The following is a 15,887-nucleotide window of genomic DNA, read 5'->3' as shown; positions in this document are numbered from 1 at the left end:
CCTTTACTTAATGAGTGATGCTGGTGGCCCACTTCCATATTAATAAAAATCATATGCTAATTATTGTTTTGAGCCAGTTAATTTAAAACAAGTGTGCTAATAAGTGTTTATTTACGGTACTCAGCTGAGTCTAGAGCAAGCTCACAGGTCAAAGATATTCCATCCTCATTAGACAAAGATCTATCAAACTATGATGTGGCTACAGGGGTCAGTCACAACACACAACAAGCAGGGTGAAGCTGCTTCATGTTCCGGGTAGAAAGCTGCAATAAAGTTGAATGGCAGCTTATTCGCCTTGCTTATTCCTTAGTGGGCAAACAACCTAATGCATATATTTACATATGAAATGCAATAATTCATTCTATTGCTTTTTAACTGGATTTGTGTCTTTTGATCTACCTTCAACACTTTGTGGTGACGTTTGGCTAGTTTGTTGACCTCTGTCAAATTCATCTTTCGGGCTGTTTTAATGAGGCTTAATAGCATTTCTTTCATTTAAATATGTTGGTAGTGCATGTGAGCATGTGTCTACCACAGGTTTCAATGAATCCTTTGCATATATGCACTTATGGTGTATGTGCATTTGACTTTTATTTGACTGCAACAAGATTTTTCTTTCCTTTTATATATTTTCTCTAGTTTATAAACACATCTTATTGCATTTTATCTCACATATTACTTGTGTTTGTGACAAATACACTTTGAATGTACTGTAACACCTCCTGTACTGTATCTTTACAATACACATAACTACAATTAATTACACTTATTTAAAGTATGGATATGAATGATCGTACTGGCTCAACTGGTAAGGGCACACTGCTTCCTTGATTGCACTGAACGTTGGTAAATGCTGGGATGCAGAATTTTCCAATGTGAATTTAATTCAGAGAGCTATTGGGCTGGAGTAAACACATATGAATTCAAATCTGGTATTTCTGCCTCCACTATATTTGTCTCTGTCTAATGTCTTTGGATCTGTTAAATTATAAGTACAAAAGATCACATGAAACGAGATAGGAATACTCAGGTCAGAAGAGCACAGTTAGACCTACTTGTTAAGACCTGACTGACATCATCATCATCATTGAGGCCTCAGATATATCAGATATAAACTATTATTCAAATAACTGACAGCTTAGAATGCATTTTATGGTGCATACAAGTAAAATGTTGAGGCTAGTGTATTTTCAAACGTGATTATGGTAATCACCATTGTTGCTCTTAATTGCAGCACAAAGGCCAAAGTCTACAGAATTAGCAGCATGTTATTATAACAGTGATTATGGGAATTAACAGAGAATTACAATCAAGCTCTGATTGTTTTGCTGCGTGCTTTGTTCTGCCCGGTAGCTGCAGAATTAGTATGTACATCAAACGTTACCAACCGTTTGTGCGTTTCTGTTGTGCTATGCAAAAAATTGTTGAGTTTTGGTGAGATGCTTCTGTGTTTAGTGGTCGAACCTTCGAGCTTCACAGTCGTTGCGCGTTTGCATCTGCCTGCGTAAATGTGCAGAAAGAGAGAATGATGCAGTGAAATGGTGTTTGTAATACTGTTTTCCATAAAACTAATATGTGTGCAAGTATCGATGCATATTTGCTTTTGTATATGTGTGTATGAATTAGTGATGCTGCTAACAGCGGTATTAATGGTAATACGGAGCCTCAAAAAAAAAAACAAAGGCCACAAAGGGAGAAATAAAAGCCTTCAGAGAACAATCATTATGAGTACAAACACCAGTGTGTGCCAATCCTCTCGTCAGTTTCTCTGCATTATTCATTCAAGCAAAACAAATATTAACATATCAAATATTAGCACAGATTCCCCACGGGACATTCGTACCACTCCAGAACTAAAAAGGGCAATTCAATGCAACATTTGAAACTCGAGTTAAAGGAATGTGTTTATGTCAGTGCAGGAGAGGTACAGAGTGTTTCAACGGAAACCAGCAGGGAGATGATTTCACATGACATGGTTTGAACCTTGAGATCATTCACATTGTAGTACACACAGACACACATATTAAGATTCAAGTCATAGTAATAAATAAAATAATTAAATTGACATCCCTCATTAAGATGTTGAACTAAAACATGTTTTACTCTTTTTTTGAATGATTCTATGAAGGTTCCATGAATTACTGTAGTACCTTGTAGTGTTTTTATGCTCAAAGACCTTGATGTGTTTTATGTAATCCTCTACTGTCTTTGTCAGGCATGATGGGTAAAACCCCATCTTCAAACATCTAATTTCACATCTTCATAATTAATGTGTTACAATGGGATCAAACCTTTATATCTCTTTTGTGTGATTTCCAAACACTGAGGCATCAATTTGTTGAGGCACAGGTCAAGTCTCTTGAATCTGATAAAATCACTAATTAAGCAGGACACAACACAAAACGAGCTGTTCTGTAACACAAAAACAATCTGTGATGGTAGTTATGAAATACGTGCTGTCTTTTCTTTCATTGTATATCTCCGGCTCCACAGGGATTATTCTCTTAGTCTGCCGGCCTTTTGTTTCCTCAATCATCATCAGGAGACGCGAGGACAAAAAGAGGACATGATCTTTTACACCCTATTATTAAAACTGTACTGCCAGCATCCTACTACACTCAGGGGGGAAACAAATGCTTACAGTATTGATCCACAGCTGCATTAACTACTACATGACTGCAATCAAACTCTTAAATATAACTTTTAAAGCATTAAACAGAGCATGACTCTACAGATATTTATGATCCCCAGAGGATGAATCCTACTGACTTGGTGATCCTCTGACTTTCCCCCTCGATTTAATAGTAATAACTTTGCTAAATCTCTATCTTTTCATCTAATTATATTATCAGTTTGATTTATGATTAAATGCCTGCAAAACTAATGCCATTCCCATGAGCATCAGCTGTACTTTGTGGTTACAGCAAATTAGCATTTCTTAGCATGCTAACACGCTAAACTAAGGTGGTGAACGTGGTAAACATTATACCTGCTTAACCTCAGCATCTCAGCATTGTCACTGCAGCTATGTCAGCATGCTGATGTTAGCATGTTAGCTTGAAGCACCACTGTGCCTATAAGCATAGCCTCACAAAGCTGCTAGCACGGCTGTCGTCTTGTTTAGTCAGAAAGCTTATTAATTTCGGGCCCTGTGCATCTCGTAAAATTGAAAGAAGAACTTCACAGTGACCAATGTATAGAAATGAATTGTAAACAACTCTGTGTGAGAATAACCAAGTAGCACAGGAAAAACAAGCAGGTGATATGGGGATATGTAAATCTCTGCTTGTAAAACATTTATGGTCAGCATACTTTCTGTTTCCTGTCAATTTGAAAAGAAGTAAATTATACAACAGGAAGTGACACCTGTGTTTGGTGAGAGAATGGAGACGGCTGTGTTTATAGCAGAAACTAATTTAATCCCATGCGCAACTATAATCCAGCTAAATCACCTCTGGATATGAGATGCATTTTACTTTGTTGCCAGGTGTAGAGGGAACCTGTTGAGTCTGTCAATCTGTCTCCTCTTCTGCCTTCCCGATATGCCTGTCTCTCAGTCTGGCGACTACGTCTATCACATAGTCTTTCTCAGTTTCTCCTTTCCCCATCTGCCTCGGCTACATGGATCAAATCCTCAGGTTTAATTGTCTCCTGCCCTTTGGTCTTATCAGTGCTCCCAAACTGGCAGGGTGTCTCTGGGATTTGAGAAATTCTTTACCTTTTTAAAACATTCATTCATAGGGGCAATGTTTAAGCCACTCCGTAACATCCCCTGGACATCCGCAATATAGCTCAGCTTAACACATCATTTAATCCTTCCATTATGATAAGGATAACACAAAGAAGACGAACACAGAGTCACGAAAAGGAAAGAGAGAGGAGAAGAAGAAAGTGGAGGCGTGAAAGCGAGGGCTGGACCTGACATGTTAGTGGCTGCTGGTCCGATCCTCTTTCATAGCGGCGGTGTAATGTTTGACCCCAGTGGGAGAAAGAAAGAGGGCAATAAAGGGTTGGGGGGTGGTGGGGGTTGAGTGAGAGTGGGAGGACTAGTGCTTGACATGAGTTTGACCCCTTTCACAGAGTAATTGTCTGTGGCCTTTACTTACACAGAGACAGGGAGGTGGACGAGAATGTGATGGGAACAGGGAAAACAACAATACAGCAAGCTAGAATTACTGCCGTGTTGTCTGCCTCCGGCCACCAGTCACGTTGCAGTTTACATCCAAGTCTGTCCAAAATGTCAACACTTCAACATTCTATCTAATAAAGCAATTGTCATAATTAGCATATGCATTATTGAGTTATGGCCTTGCTGTTGCGAGGTCACAGTGATTTTCGACCACCCAATTCTCATCAATTCAACCTCGAGTGCAAGTAGACGTTACTGCCAAATTTGAAGAAGGATCAAGGCGTGGGCAGACCGGGCTGAGAAGGACCGGACGGACAGACAATCCAAAAATATAAAGCCTCTAACAGACAGCGAGAGAGATAGCTGAGCATGAGAGACAGTGTATCTCTAGATTATTATGCTGTGAACCTTAACTTTGTCCTCTTTTTACCGCTTTCATTGTAATGGCCCGTTCAGACCATCAGGCTGCTGGAGAACATGGAAATGAGATGAGATGAGATGAGGTGGAGGGAGAGAGGATGACATGCAGCAAAGGATCAGATGTCTGACCTGCTGATGTAAGGACTCGGCCTTGCTCCAAGACATGGCGACGACAAGCACAACACTCTTATCACATAACCCACTCGGTTTGAGTTCTCGAACACAACCGAAGAGTTTAGTCCCTGTTTTTAAAAGTACAAAACACACAGAGGTCAAATCAGTAAGAGAGAGTCGAGAGAGTTGGAGAGACAGCAGGGTCAACATTGATGTTTACAAAGAAGGAAAGACAGAGTAGAAGGAAGGAGAGGAAGCTGGAAAGCGGAGTGTAAAATAAAAAGGTAAGAAACAGAAACCCCTGAGACACGGAGGGTGAGAATACAGAGATGATAGCACAGAAAACGGCCTCGTGGTTCACGGCAAACTTAATTGATGCTAAGCAAGCATGCTGGAGTCGATAGGAGTCTGGCCTGAATCCATTCAACTGGGATTTATTAGCCAAGACATAAATACCACACACATGCACCATAATGGATATTGCTGTGGAAACAGGAAACTAAGAACGGGCAGGAACAAAAGATAGAGAAACAACAAAGTTAGATTCGATAAAAGGAAGGGGTATAGACAGAAATGAGGAGAATGTGGTTATTTATGACAAGTCAGGTGGAGTTTCACTCTCTTTCAAGCATGTACACAGATATAAACCTCTTTATAAAATGAGGTGACCTATAGATATTGTGCATTTGTACAACATAGTGTGCAAATAAAATATATAGATTGATGTTATCTCTACTTAGGCATTTTCACAGTGTAAAGCTGGGTCATGCTTATGACACCACCTCCCTGGTAAATGATCCCATATTTAATCCAACTCCAGGGGCAAGTCCCCTGATGGTGGCGATTCCGTTGACTGGAATTGTTTTCAGTTCGATATCTTGCTGGTATAAATGATGGAGTTACTATTGCTGAGAGCAGCAAGCCAATCGCAGAGGGTTGAGAGACGAGGTAGACGGAAGAGGAAGACGTGTAAAAAGGGAGAGGGGATGCAGGAAATTGGTGAGCAAAGAGGGATGAGATACAGCGAAGAAGAAAGACAGCGAGGCAAGAGGGAGATAGGCGATGGGCAAAGCAAGGAAAAGCATGAGGAAATGAGACCGAAAAAAAGATACAGCACAGTGGTGAGAGGGCCGACAGAGATCGAGAGAGAGAGTGAGAAACACGACGGCAGACGAATGAACAAGCACGCGAGGACGGAGGAGGAAGAGCGCTGAGAGGAGAAGACGTTGGCGGTGTGCAGATTCCTCCTCCGTTACATTCTGAAAAGAGAGAAACAAGGGATGCAAGGCAGAGATAAGAGGAAGTTGATTAAAGAGGCACTGCTCAAGAAAAGAGGCCCTGTATTTAGCATTCTCCTGGCAACGGTGAAGGCTTATTTTCATGTCCTAGTTTGTCAAAATGAGAGGGAGCCAGAGGGTACCGGCAGAGGAGACAACAGGCAAACGAGCACACAGAGATAGTTATGTTATGTGATTGAGACAGAGAGAGGGGGAACAAATGCAAAGCAGAGTCAGGGAGAGATAGAGAGAACGAGAGAGCACTTCATCTAATTACCAAACCCTTAGCATCGCTTCTCTGCCACACTTCAAGGGACAGAGTGTAAAATCACATTGTTACGCACAGATGTTGACAATTACATAAGAAAAGACCCTAAAATAAGAGATATGCTGCTGCTTTTTTTTTTTGTTTGCCTTGCCGGCATCTCATTTGCGATGACTATATTGAGTGCGGTGAAGCAGCGACATGGCTTCATCACAGGAAATCAGCACGATGTGTGGTCCTCAGCCTTGTTCTTATTAGACTTTGCAGACAGAGAGACAGTTGACAAGTTATTTGGATTAGCAACAGTCTTCAAGGAAATGTAACACCTCTACTTTTTCTCTCTCTTTTTAATTCAACATAGAAAGGAAACGTTTATGAACAGTCTGCAAACTGTTCTCTGCCAATGTTTTTACCCGCAGAGACTGACAGCTAGACTCACCAACCAGTTCTTGCGTCAGCCTAACTGAACCAAAAATCACCATCTTTCCCAGCCCATAACCGTACTTTTTAGCTGCCTGAGCCGAACATAAGGAGGATGCAGGACACAAACCCTGCTAGTCAAGGTCCTGGGCTTTTTCTGCCTACTCATCCACCCTGACACCTGTGCTGCAGTAAAAGGATGTCACAACATTGTGGGTAGAATATCACTTCTTTCTTCTATTCCCGCTTCTGTCCTTCGCCTCCTTTTTTGCTCATTCCCCTTCCCTCTCTTTCAAACCTCCCTCGCTTCCTCTCATCGCCTTCTCCCACTTCCCTCCTCTCCTAGCATTGTCTACCCTCCATACATTGCAGCAGCTCTCTTCTCCTTCCCTGCTGCTCTCTCCTATCCTCTTCACCTCCCCCCTGTGCCGCCTGTAGGTGGCATAGAGGCATGTAAATTGGCACAGAGTGCATGAGAGTGATCTGAAAACCCATTTCTGCTCTACAGCCGCCATGAGAGACTCAGCTGTCATATCCCCCCTGTTCCAGCACACTTTCACTCTTTTTTGCTTTGCATCATCCTCGCTCATCCTGTCCTCTCCTCACTCCAACGATCTAATTTCACTCTTTCTATCTCTCACCCCACTTTCACGATCTCCTCTCTCCCAAATACTTTCTCATTCTTTTCCCGCTTTTTCTTCTGCTCCGACATTCACTTTTTCGTATCTCCTTTGCTTGTTCGTCCATCATGTTGCTCCCTCCTTCTACTCTCTTACTCTCCTGCCCTGCCCTCTCCTCTTTGTGCCAGTTGTCAGATTATTCCATTGCCTCCCAGTGTGTATTAATAACACTGTGCCATGTGTACACACGGACAGGTAAAGGAGAAGTGGGGAAAGGGAGGATGGGGGTAGATTTGTGAAGGAAAAAAAACATTGAGGGGAGAGGAATTACCTGTATCCTACTGCAACGATTCAGCATTTCCACAGGACTAATAAAATAAAATAAGTCGTTTTATACTCTAATGTTTTCATACTAAGTAATTCCAGGTCAATTATCCTGTGTTGTTCTCATGATTGATGTTAAGCTACAGTCTGAAAAACACTTCCTGATAAAAGTTTCATTCAAGAAATGCATCAAGAAAAAGGTAAACATGGGACAGCTATCGACTTTACCGTAGCACTTTGTCATTCACATCTCCCTCTACCTCTTCTCTCCTCTCTCGCATTCTTAGCACCACTACCTACTTCTCACAGCCTCCTTGCTCCCTTATCTCCTTTTCCTTCAAAAGGCAGCACTGTGCTTACTTGTATGTTTTCCCCACTCTTCATGTGATTTCATCTTTCATCTCTCCATCCCCACCTTCTCTCCTCTCCCCTTCTCTCGTTCCTGTCCGCACACCTGCCCGTTCATTCGTTCACTCTCCTGCCACCTAATGGGGTGCTGTTGCTATGGTAACGCAGGACGAACACACTCCTCTCTTCTGTCTAATTCAAACACACTTTTGGGATGAATGGATGCCTTTGTTGCAAAAGCAAGTACATGATACAACTTCTAAAGAAAAGGGACAATGAAACACGACAACAAAAACACCACATTGATGAATCAAATGATGAATAATTAATGACAGAATTAAGTGGGATGGAAAGGGTACATAAATGCATGTACACAACATTTGCATATAGATTATACTCATACATACTATGATTAGACACACTGCACATCAGGTGTACAGGACTAGACCTCAAGGCATATATATACGTCTTGTTTCTGTATTTCACCCAGTAGATTACGGACTCTCTCACCCTCATTTCACATTGTTTCATAGAATTTGGAAATGTATTTCTATACATCTATTTTTGAGGGGGATATGTAACCAATGCTGTCAAATTTACATTGTTTTCATGCACTCTGTTTTCCATTAAAAAGTGTATCTGCTGAGCCAACATATGTTAACGGTTTTCCTTTCCTTGTTTTGGCTAAATTTATGGATACATATCTTTTGATAAGTAGGTAAGATTGTGATTAGTTGTAGATTTTTTTGTGGCTGTGGGTGAAACAAGCGGATTTAGCTGGTGTTTGTCAGCCAGCTGTTAGTGCATCCCGTTTATATGCTTAAGAGTCTGGTTGATTTCGGGGAAAACGGTTCTAGCGGCTTCATTCTCCTTTTCAGAAAAGGCAAGCACGCCATTTTGCTGCCAAACTATACATTTAACCCACCACTGCAAATGTGGATAAAACGTTATTCCCTAACTCAACCTTTCCTAATAATAGCAGTACCCGCGATTGTCTGGTCCCATGATTACACAGTGGTGGGTTAAATGAATAATGCCTTTATAATGAAGATTTCTTACAGCCATAATGAGCTTTTACAGTCAAGCCAATGTTTTGTGTGCATTTCTCTTTCACAGTGAAATGACAGACCTGCAAACACCATTAGTTGCATCTTTTTTTTCTGTCTCAATACAACAGAGAGGGGCAGAAGTCAACTGTGGTGTGGAGAAAGTAAAGTATATCCTTTTTTTCTTTATGAAAGCAATAAAAGCACTTGCTGTTCTTAACCCAAGTCAATTCACAAGTGCTTTAAACTTGTATTCATTCTTATGGCCATCAGGAGGCGACTCCACGGGTTATAAAAAGAAGTCTGATTGTATAGAAGTCCATGAGAAAGATGACCCTACTTCTAATTAGATTTATCACCTCAGTAAAAAATGTACCTTCATGAGCGTATGGTCTCAATTGGAAGTCTTCCTAAAAACAGCATGATGTTAATTTAACAAATAGTGGACCCATTTAGACTAAAATAGACAATAAAGCAAGGTAAGCTTTAGGGCGTGCCTAACTTGGGATCAACATGTGATCTGGAATACCCATTCCCATTTATTTTCATCCGTCAAGCATCTGACAGCAAAATTAAGAGATTTCTTTAGTTACCGGGCTTCAAGCATATCGCTCAAGCATCAAACATGTCATGGAGGATACAAGGATGTCAAGTAATATCAAAAATAATGCCACTGTTGAGATGAAAAGTCCCAGTAATCTGAAAATAACAGGAGTTTGTCGCTGGAAAGATTCTGATGTAGAAGCATTTTGTATGTAAATGATCTTCTTGTTGGCGCTACGGATGGCAGCCGTGGTGAACTGATGTACTGTTTGTAATTTAGAGGGAAAATAATTAATATGATAAATGAACACTGTGAAAGCCAATTAAAGACTTCATCAGGGCAATTTCAACAACAGCTGAAAGGTTTTCGCTGCCTTTGCTGTGAAACAATGAGCATTTCTTTTGTGAGAGACTAGTACAGCAGAGAAATATATATTTTCTGTCACCTTTCTGTCTACCACATGCTGATGGACTGCTGGTTCTCCCTGAGGCCTTCACACCACAAAATGGACAGGAATCAACCCTCCATCACTGTTTTGTACTTAAGACGAGGAGACAAACCGCCAATGCAGGTCGAGCAAACTATTCAGGTCGCAGATAGAAATAATGGAATAACTCTGTTTACTTCTTCATGTAAATATTTTGACATCTTTGCAGGTAAACATACAGTTACCTCATAAATGTTCTTAGCCTACACCAGTATTGCTAACTTCACATTTTGGTTTTATTGTCTTGCAAATAAGTTTGCACGGAAAACATGACACAACCCGACTTTTCATATATATCCAAAACTTAACTCTGAAAATCATGAACCACAAATGTACTTTGGAGAAGGCTGTCTAGACATGCCTCTATTTAGCGAACAACTGTGATTGAAAGATTATTGTAAGACATAAGTATGTATTGTATTTCATAAGAATATCACATTTTTAGGGAAGATAATAAAACAAAGAATAATTAAAGTACAATATTTCCCTCGAACAAGTAGTGGAGTAGTAGTAGAAACGATGAAGTAAAGTACAGTACAAGCACATCAAAACATTGTACTTTAGTACAGTACTTGAGTATACAGTATGTACTTAATTACTTTCCTCCCATGAATATAAGAGACCAGCAATGTGAGAAGACATGTTTAATCACCACATCAACCAATTTATACTTTACTTAATTTAACTTTGCACACATCACATTGTCACCTATATCAACAAAAGGGGATTGGAGGTGTTTTTTGGAGACACACTATCACTGGTCTTTATGGCTGCAGTGGTAGAATAGATCCCTAAATGTTACCGGAGGTTGCTGCAATGCAGGGAAATAAAGATGGGGTGATGGGAGGAAACCGACGGAGAGGAAGGAAGAGCAGAATGGCAAATTACATAGAGGTGTTGAAAAGTGGAGGGGTCGAGAGCAACAAAAAAACTCTCACATTCTGTGGAAAAGACAAATACATGATAGGAAAGCTCTATAATGTCTACTGCTATGTCCTCACAGCGTTCAATGTGAGGAAGCTTTGGGCTTATCGTCATGCATTGTGAGGACAATGTAGAGTCCAAACACAACCTAACAAATCACCGTAGAAACAAATTCCATTATAACTGCTTGTATGCATTCCCACTTCAATTTAAGATAACATAGGTTCGTGCTGATTGATTTTTGAATGAATGACTTCCTGGAGACAGCTGTGTATTTCTGACTCTGGGTTTTCTCGCCACTAAATGTATTTGCGGAATGCTTTTTCTTCTGGTGTAAACACAACAGAACGTTTTTTAAGCAGGAGTGGGTGCAAATGGCAGAAATGCCTCTGCCCTTTCCTCCTAGGATTGTTTTAGTTTTTTTTACTCGTTAAGTCACTGGTATGACTTAAATTCTTGCATGAAGTCCGCTTGCTTAGTGAAAGCGAGTAGTGAACAATGCAAGGCCTTGACTCCCATGTGGGCCCCCCCCCAAAAAAAACATATGCTCGGACACAAGCCGATACACACTGTAAGCTCAACTCGCTGTAAAACACTGTCTCCCTATCACACACATCAGTAACAGACAGATCATGGGGGCAGTTTGTAATTCCATTCGCTGAAAGGTCAGTTTCTCTCCATTAGCTGCGCACCATCCGTCTGGACACATAAACTCTTATGTTAACTTAAACTTTATAAACAATCCATTTAAACATGAGCGTGACGACAAACAGGCAGGCGCAGAATAGCAATGAAGCAAGAAATCAATCCGGAGCATAACATTTGGAATTAGGCAGGTAAAGGGTGGGTGGTTTTAAGCACTTTTGCCTTGCATGCATGTTTTTTGTTTATCTGAGTCAAAGTCTGTCATCGATCAGATAGGAGTATTGGATTCCTCAGACATTAACAGACAGTCAGTGGCATAAGAAAATGAACCCATTCATTTATTTCGCCCCTTCTCTCCATCTCTAGCTAGGTGACATTTAATGGAAGCACCTCAACAGAATGCTAACAGAGCCCTCCAGCCACTGACGGGAGAGAGGAAAGAGAGACAGTGGTGGGGTGGGATTGGATTTCTTTTTCGTTATTTTTCAGTTAAAACAGAGCAAGTAGAGAGAAGAGCCGCGATAAGCCGCTGCACTTAACCTTTGAGGTAAGGAAATAACAGATATGAAAGTCAGAAGCTTATTTCTGAGTCTAAGATGGATATTTTGGGCAGAAAAGCGGAGAAAAGTGAAAGGTCGGAAGATACCGAGGGAGAGAAGGGAGGAGGGATGAAAGGAAACTACAATGGGGAGGCAAAATGGGGGGACATCCAATACGTTGCAGGTAACACTAGTCATGTCTCCAGTTGCAGTCACGGCTAATAATAAAAATGATCATCCTCGTAATCAGTTATTTCATCGTACGCCCTTTTTGGCCACCAGAGGGCTGATTATGACAGTCCCAAAAACTAATTAATGCAAATCACAGTGACATTGTGTAAGTCTTCTAGTTTGTTGATAGTAATACAGTTTGAACACAAAACTCACCAGAACTAACATGCAACTATGTATCTTTTTTCCCCCCTAAGTACAGAACAAATGAACTGAACTGACAGTGCGAAAGCACTCTATGACACACGGCATAATCATAACAAGAAAATGAAGGGTGGAAAGAGATTGAAAGAAGTGAGGAAACAGATAATGATACTAAATGAAGTGGGGACGAAAAAAACATGGGGAGAATATGTGGTAAGGAGCTGTTGAGAAAAGAAAACTCATCAAAAGTGAAAGTAAGCAAAGTTCACGACCGCCGTGCCGTTTCCATATCCCTTTGGCCCTACAATGGTCCTGAAGGAAAAGTGATGGAGAAAGAAATAATGAAGAGCTAAGAGCAAAGATAGAGGCAATTTTGGAAACTAAATTAGAAGGAATACAGGTGAGATTATAGTAATCAGTAGGGAGTCTCGGTTTTTCTTGAATTGACCTTCTAGGTTGACAGATCATTTTCCCGAAACCTAAACAATCGCCAGCTGTCCGGTTTAACCACAATCAAAAGCAGTATCATAAAAATAACAAGATACTTCCATACACCGCACATTGTACATCACTTCTTCACAGCAAGCGGAAAGTGGAGTTAGCGAGCACGCTGCCAGAGGTGGCTGTTGAGTGTTTTGATGACGAAGCTCTGAGGTTCATGCTGGTAAAATACTTTTTTTTACGGTGAGTAGCGTAGAGCGCTCCGGGTGGTTTTCGTCATGTTTTTATCTCTCGATACATATGCAAACACATACATGTTGATGTTTACAATATTTGGGGGAGTTGTGTGGGAAAGAGTATTAAGCCTGAATATGAATCTCTCTTTCATGCGCCTGAAAAGGAGAAGATTACAGAGCTTCCCACAATTTATGTCTTTATTATCGGCAATCTCCACTGACATCAGAAACTTAAAAGGAGAAAACACATTAAGCTGGCCATTCACCATTCCTGTGTTCCCTACATTGATCCAAAGCTGCTGTAGCCTCCATGTGTAGTCACATTTGTGAGGGTGTGCATATCAGCTACATGCATATACTGTGATGCTAGCGTATGAATAACCCCTTAATGCTAAAGTAGAAATGTAGCTTTGCCAGTGAGAAAGGAAGGCAAACAATCATTGTCGCATTTAGACGAAGACAAAAGGAGCGATAGAGAAAGAGAGGAGTGGTTCCAGCGAAAGAAAGACTCTCACAGGAAGAAAGGAATGACTGTTGTAGGAAAATGAGAAGTGTGGAAAGAGACAGAGAGAGAGAAGGGGGGAAACACCATCTGTGGAACCAAGGTGGAACTCTTTCTTAAGTGCAAATTGTTCAGAACAGCTATAGCAGCTGTGAGTCTTTTTGCGCATGGACATGTGTATTCTGTATTTATCTGTGTAAGTGTGCGCGTTCTATAGCACACGAGTATGTGTACTGTATGTAATATGTCTCTGCAACGGTGTGTGTGAGTAATCGCATGTATGTGGAGAGAGGTTGTCTGGGTGAATGCGTGTCCCCCTGCAGCAGTTACTATAGGATTGTGTCTGCTCGTGCAACCCTGTGGACATATACTGTACGTGTGTATGTTAGTGTCTTTCTGTCTTCTTGCATGAATTCGTGTGAAACTAAAGGTGTGTTTGAGTGTACAGTGTGTGTGTGTGCGTGTAAGCGTGTGCTGCAGACAGGAAGACAGGCTCTGGATGGAGGGCTCTGGTCTCTCAGGTATTCTGGAAGAGAGTCTCTGATTGTGTGACATAGAAGGAGAAGGACGAGGAGGAGGAGGAGGAGGAGGAGGAGATGGGAGAGGAGTAAAAGAGAAGAGAGGAGAAGAGAAACCAGAGATGAGCTGTTTTAGGTCCAAGGGGTTGTGAGACGAGTGGACAGAGAGGTAGGGAATTAACAAGGTAGAGAAACACATCGTCAATTGAAAACAAAAGGCAGAGAGAAAGGTGAGGGCAGCAATGGAAAGAACAACAGAGAGAGAGAGAGAGAGAGAGAGAGAGAGAGAGAGAGAGAGAGAGAGAGAGAGACCCCCAGTCTCTCGCCATATGGCCGTAGCTGTTTACTCCTCAAACTAGATTTGTTGAGAATGAAGCATAAACATCCACACACTGTGCCAATATAAACAGGCTAATGAAAGCAGATAAAGAATACTGGACGTGTGGGATGAAATAGGGATGTTTGTGTGTTCTCATATAGTGAGACACGATGTCCTTTACTTCTGGGGAAAGTAAGTGGAGCTTTTGCACTTCTTTTATATGAAATACAACAAGATGTTCTTCAAATGTGGTTTTAATTCTTAGAATAACACCTTACTGAAAGCAAGCACAAACCCACATAAAGTCTCCTCCTATTGCCATTGCCCCAGTCATTACAGTCAGGGAGAGTAGCTGCAGTGTAATCCCGATATGAGGGGACCTACCTCCCTGACCTGTGATGTCATTCACATCAGCTGGGTAGAAAGAGCTCTGTAGGCACATGCACACGCACACAAATGCACGCATGCACGCACAAACACACACATTTAGAGACACTAAATTATGTATGTGTGCATTCAGGCACATTAACACATTTTAAGCGCAGACGTGATGAGCACACATCCTCAACCAAGTGAAAGGAATAGATGCTAAGAACTGCCGTAGGGGGCTAAAGGTGACAGATAGTTAGCATGATCTCTTTTCTTACGCTTCCTTACGCTCAGCCAATTCTTCCTCTCCTCCATCTGTCTCTGTCTTCACACCCTTCTCTCCGCTCTCTCCCTCTCTAGCGCCTTATCCCCCTCTTACCTCTATCCTCTGATGACCCCGTACACAGAGAGTTAAATAAGTCCGAGAGGGAGAAAGTAGAAAGAAGGGGAAGGAAGTGAGGCAGAACAGAGTTTGAGAAGAGAGGGAAGGAAAGCAGAGATCTCATCACTCCTCAGAGTGCAAGACCCAAATGAAAGAATCTCAAGAGAGAAACAGTAGGTAGAGTAATTCATATTCAGAGGATTACCTGATATCCTTGTCACATCTCCAGTACCAAATCATCCAACACAGATCCATACCTGACAGCTATGAAGAAGGAAATATGGACAGTTATAATCCCTCTGTAAAATAGAAGAGGAAGAGAGTGTAGGGATTTTATTTGGCCTTCCCAAACTCCACTTTAACTTCCTGCATTGAGAGACAGACGGATGGAGAACGTCACACATAGAGACCATTGTGCGGACAGCACTGGGAGGTGTAATATCTGTATTTTACACTGACTGGCTGAGAACATTCTGAGGCCAACCTGAAATCACACTGAAACTGACAAGTGCAAAGTGTTCAAAAGCTGATGCTCTAGATTCTTATATATTATTTTTAACTGGAAGGTATTTTTACGTCTCTAGTGGTCCTGTTAAGAGTCAGAACACTGATAAAACCACAATTATATGACCAACACAAACAG

General features: G+C 41.3%; 1 protein-coding gene across 6 annotated transcripts in view; it reads right to left on the bottom strand.

Annotated features, from left to right (window-relative positions):
- Positions 1-776: 776 nt before the first annotated feature.
- The window catches only part of grm8a (glutamate receptor, metabotropic 8a), a 246,472-nt gene continuing 231,361 nt past the window's right edge, over positions 777-15,887 (bottom strand). For 3 of the 6 annotated variants that reach the window (XM_031865639.1, XM_031865641.1, XM_031865640.1), the window contains exon 16: positions 777-4,791. In XM_031865639.1, coding sequence (XP_031721499.1) covers positions 4,666-4,791 — 126 coding nt within the window. In that variant the 3' untranslated portion in view covers positions 777-4,665. Of the gene's footprint in view, positions 4,792-14,503; positions 15,544-15,887 lie in introns of those variants that run through there. The other 3 variants (XM_031865642.1, XM_031865643.1, XM_031865645.1) reach the window with 3 other exon arrangements.

The sequence above is a fragment of the Anarrhichthys ocellatus genome, unplaced genomic scaffold (assembly GCF_004355925.1).
Source record: "Anarrhichthys ocellatus isolate YVR2014 unplaced genomic scaffold, GSC_Weel_1.0 scaffold33, whole genome shotgun sequence".
In the NCBI taxonomy this organism is placed as follows: Eukaryota; Metazoa; Chordata; class Actinopteri; order Perciformes; family Anarhichadidae; genus Anarrhichthys; species Anarrhichthys ocellatus.
Note: the sequence above shows the minus strand (reverse complement) of the source record. Positions and strands in the feature narration are given on the sequence as shown.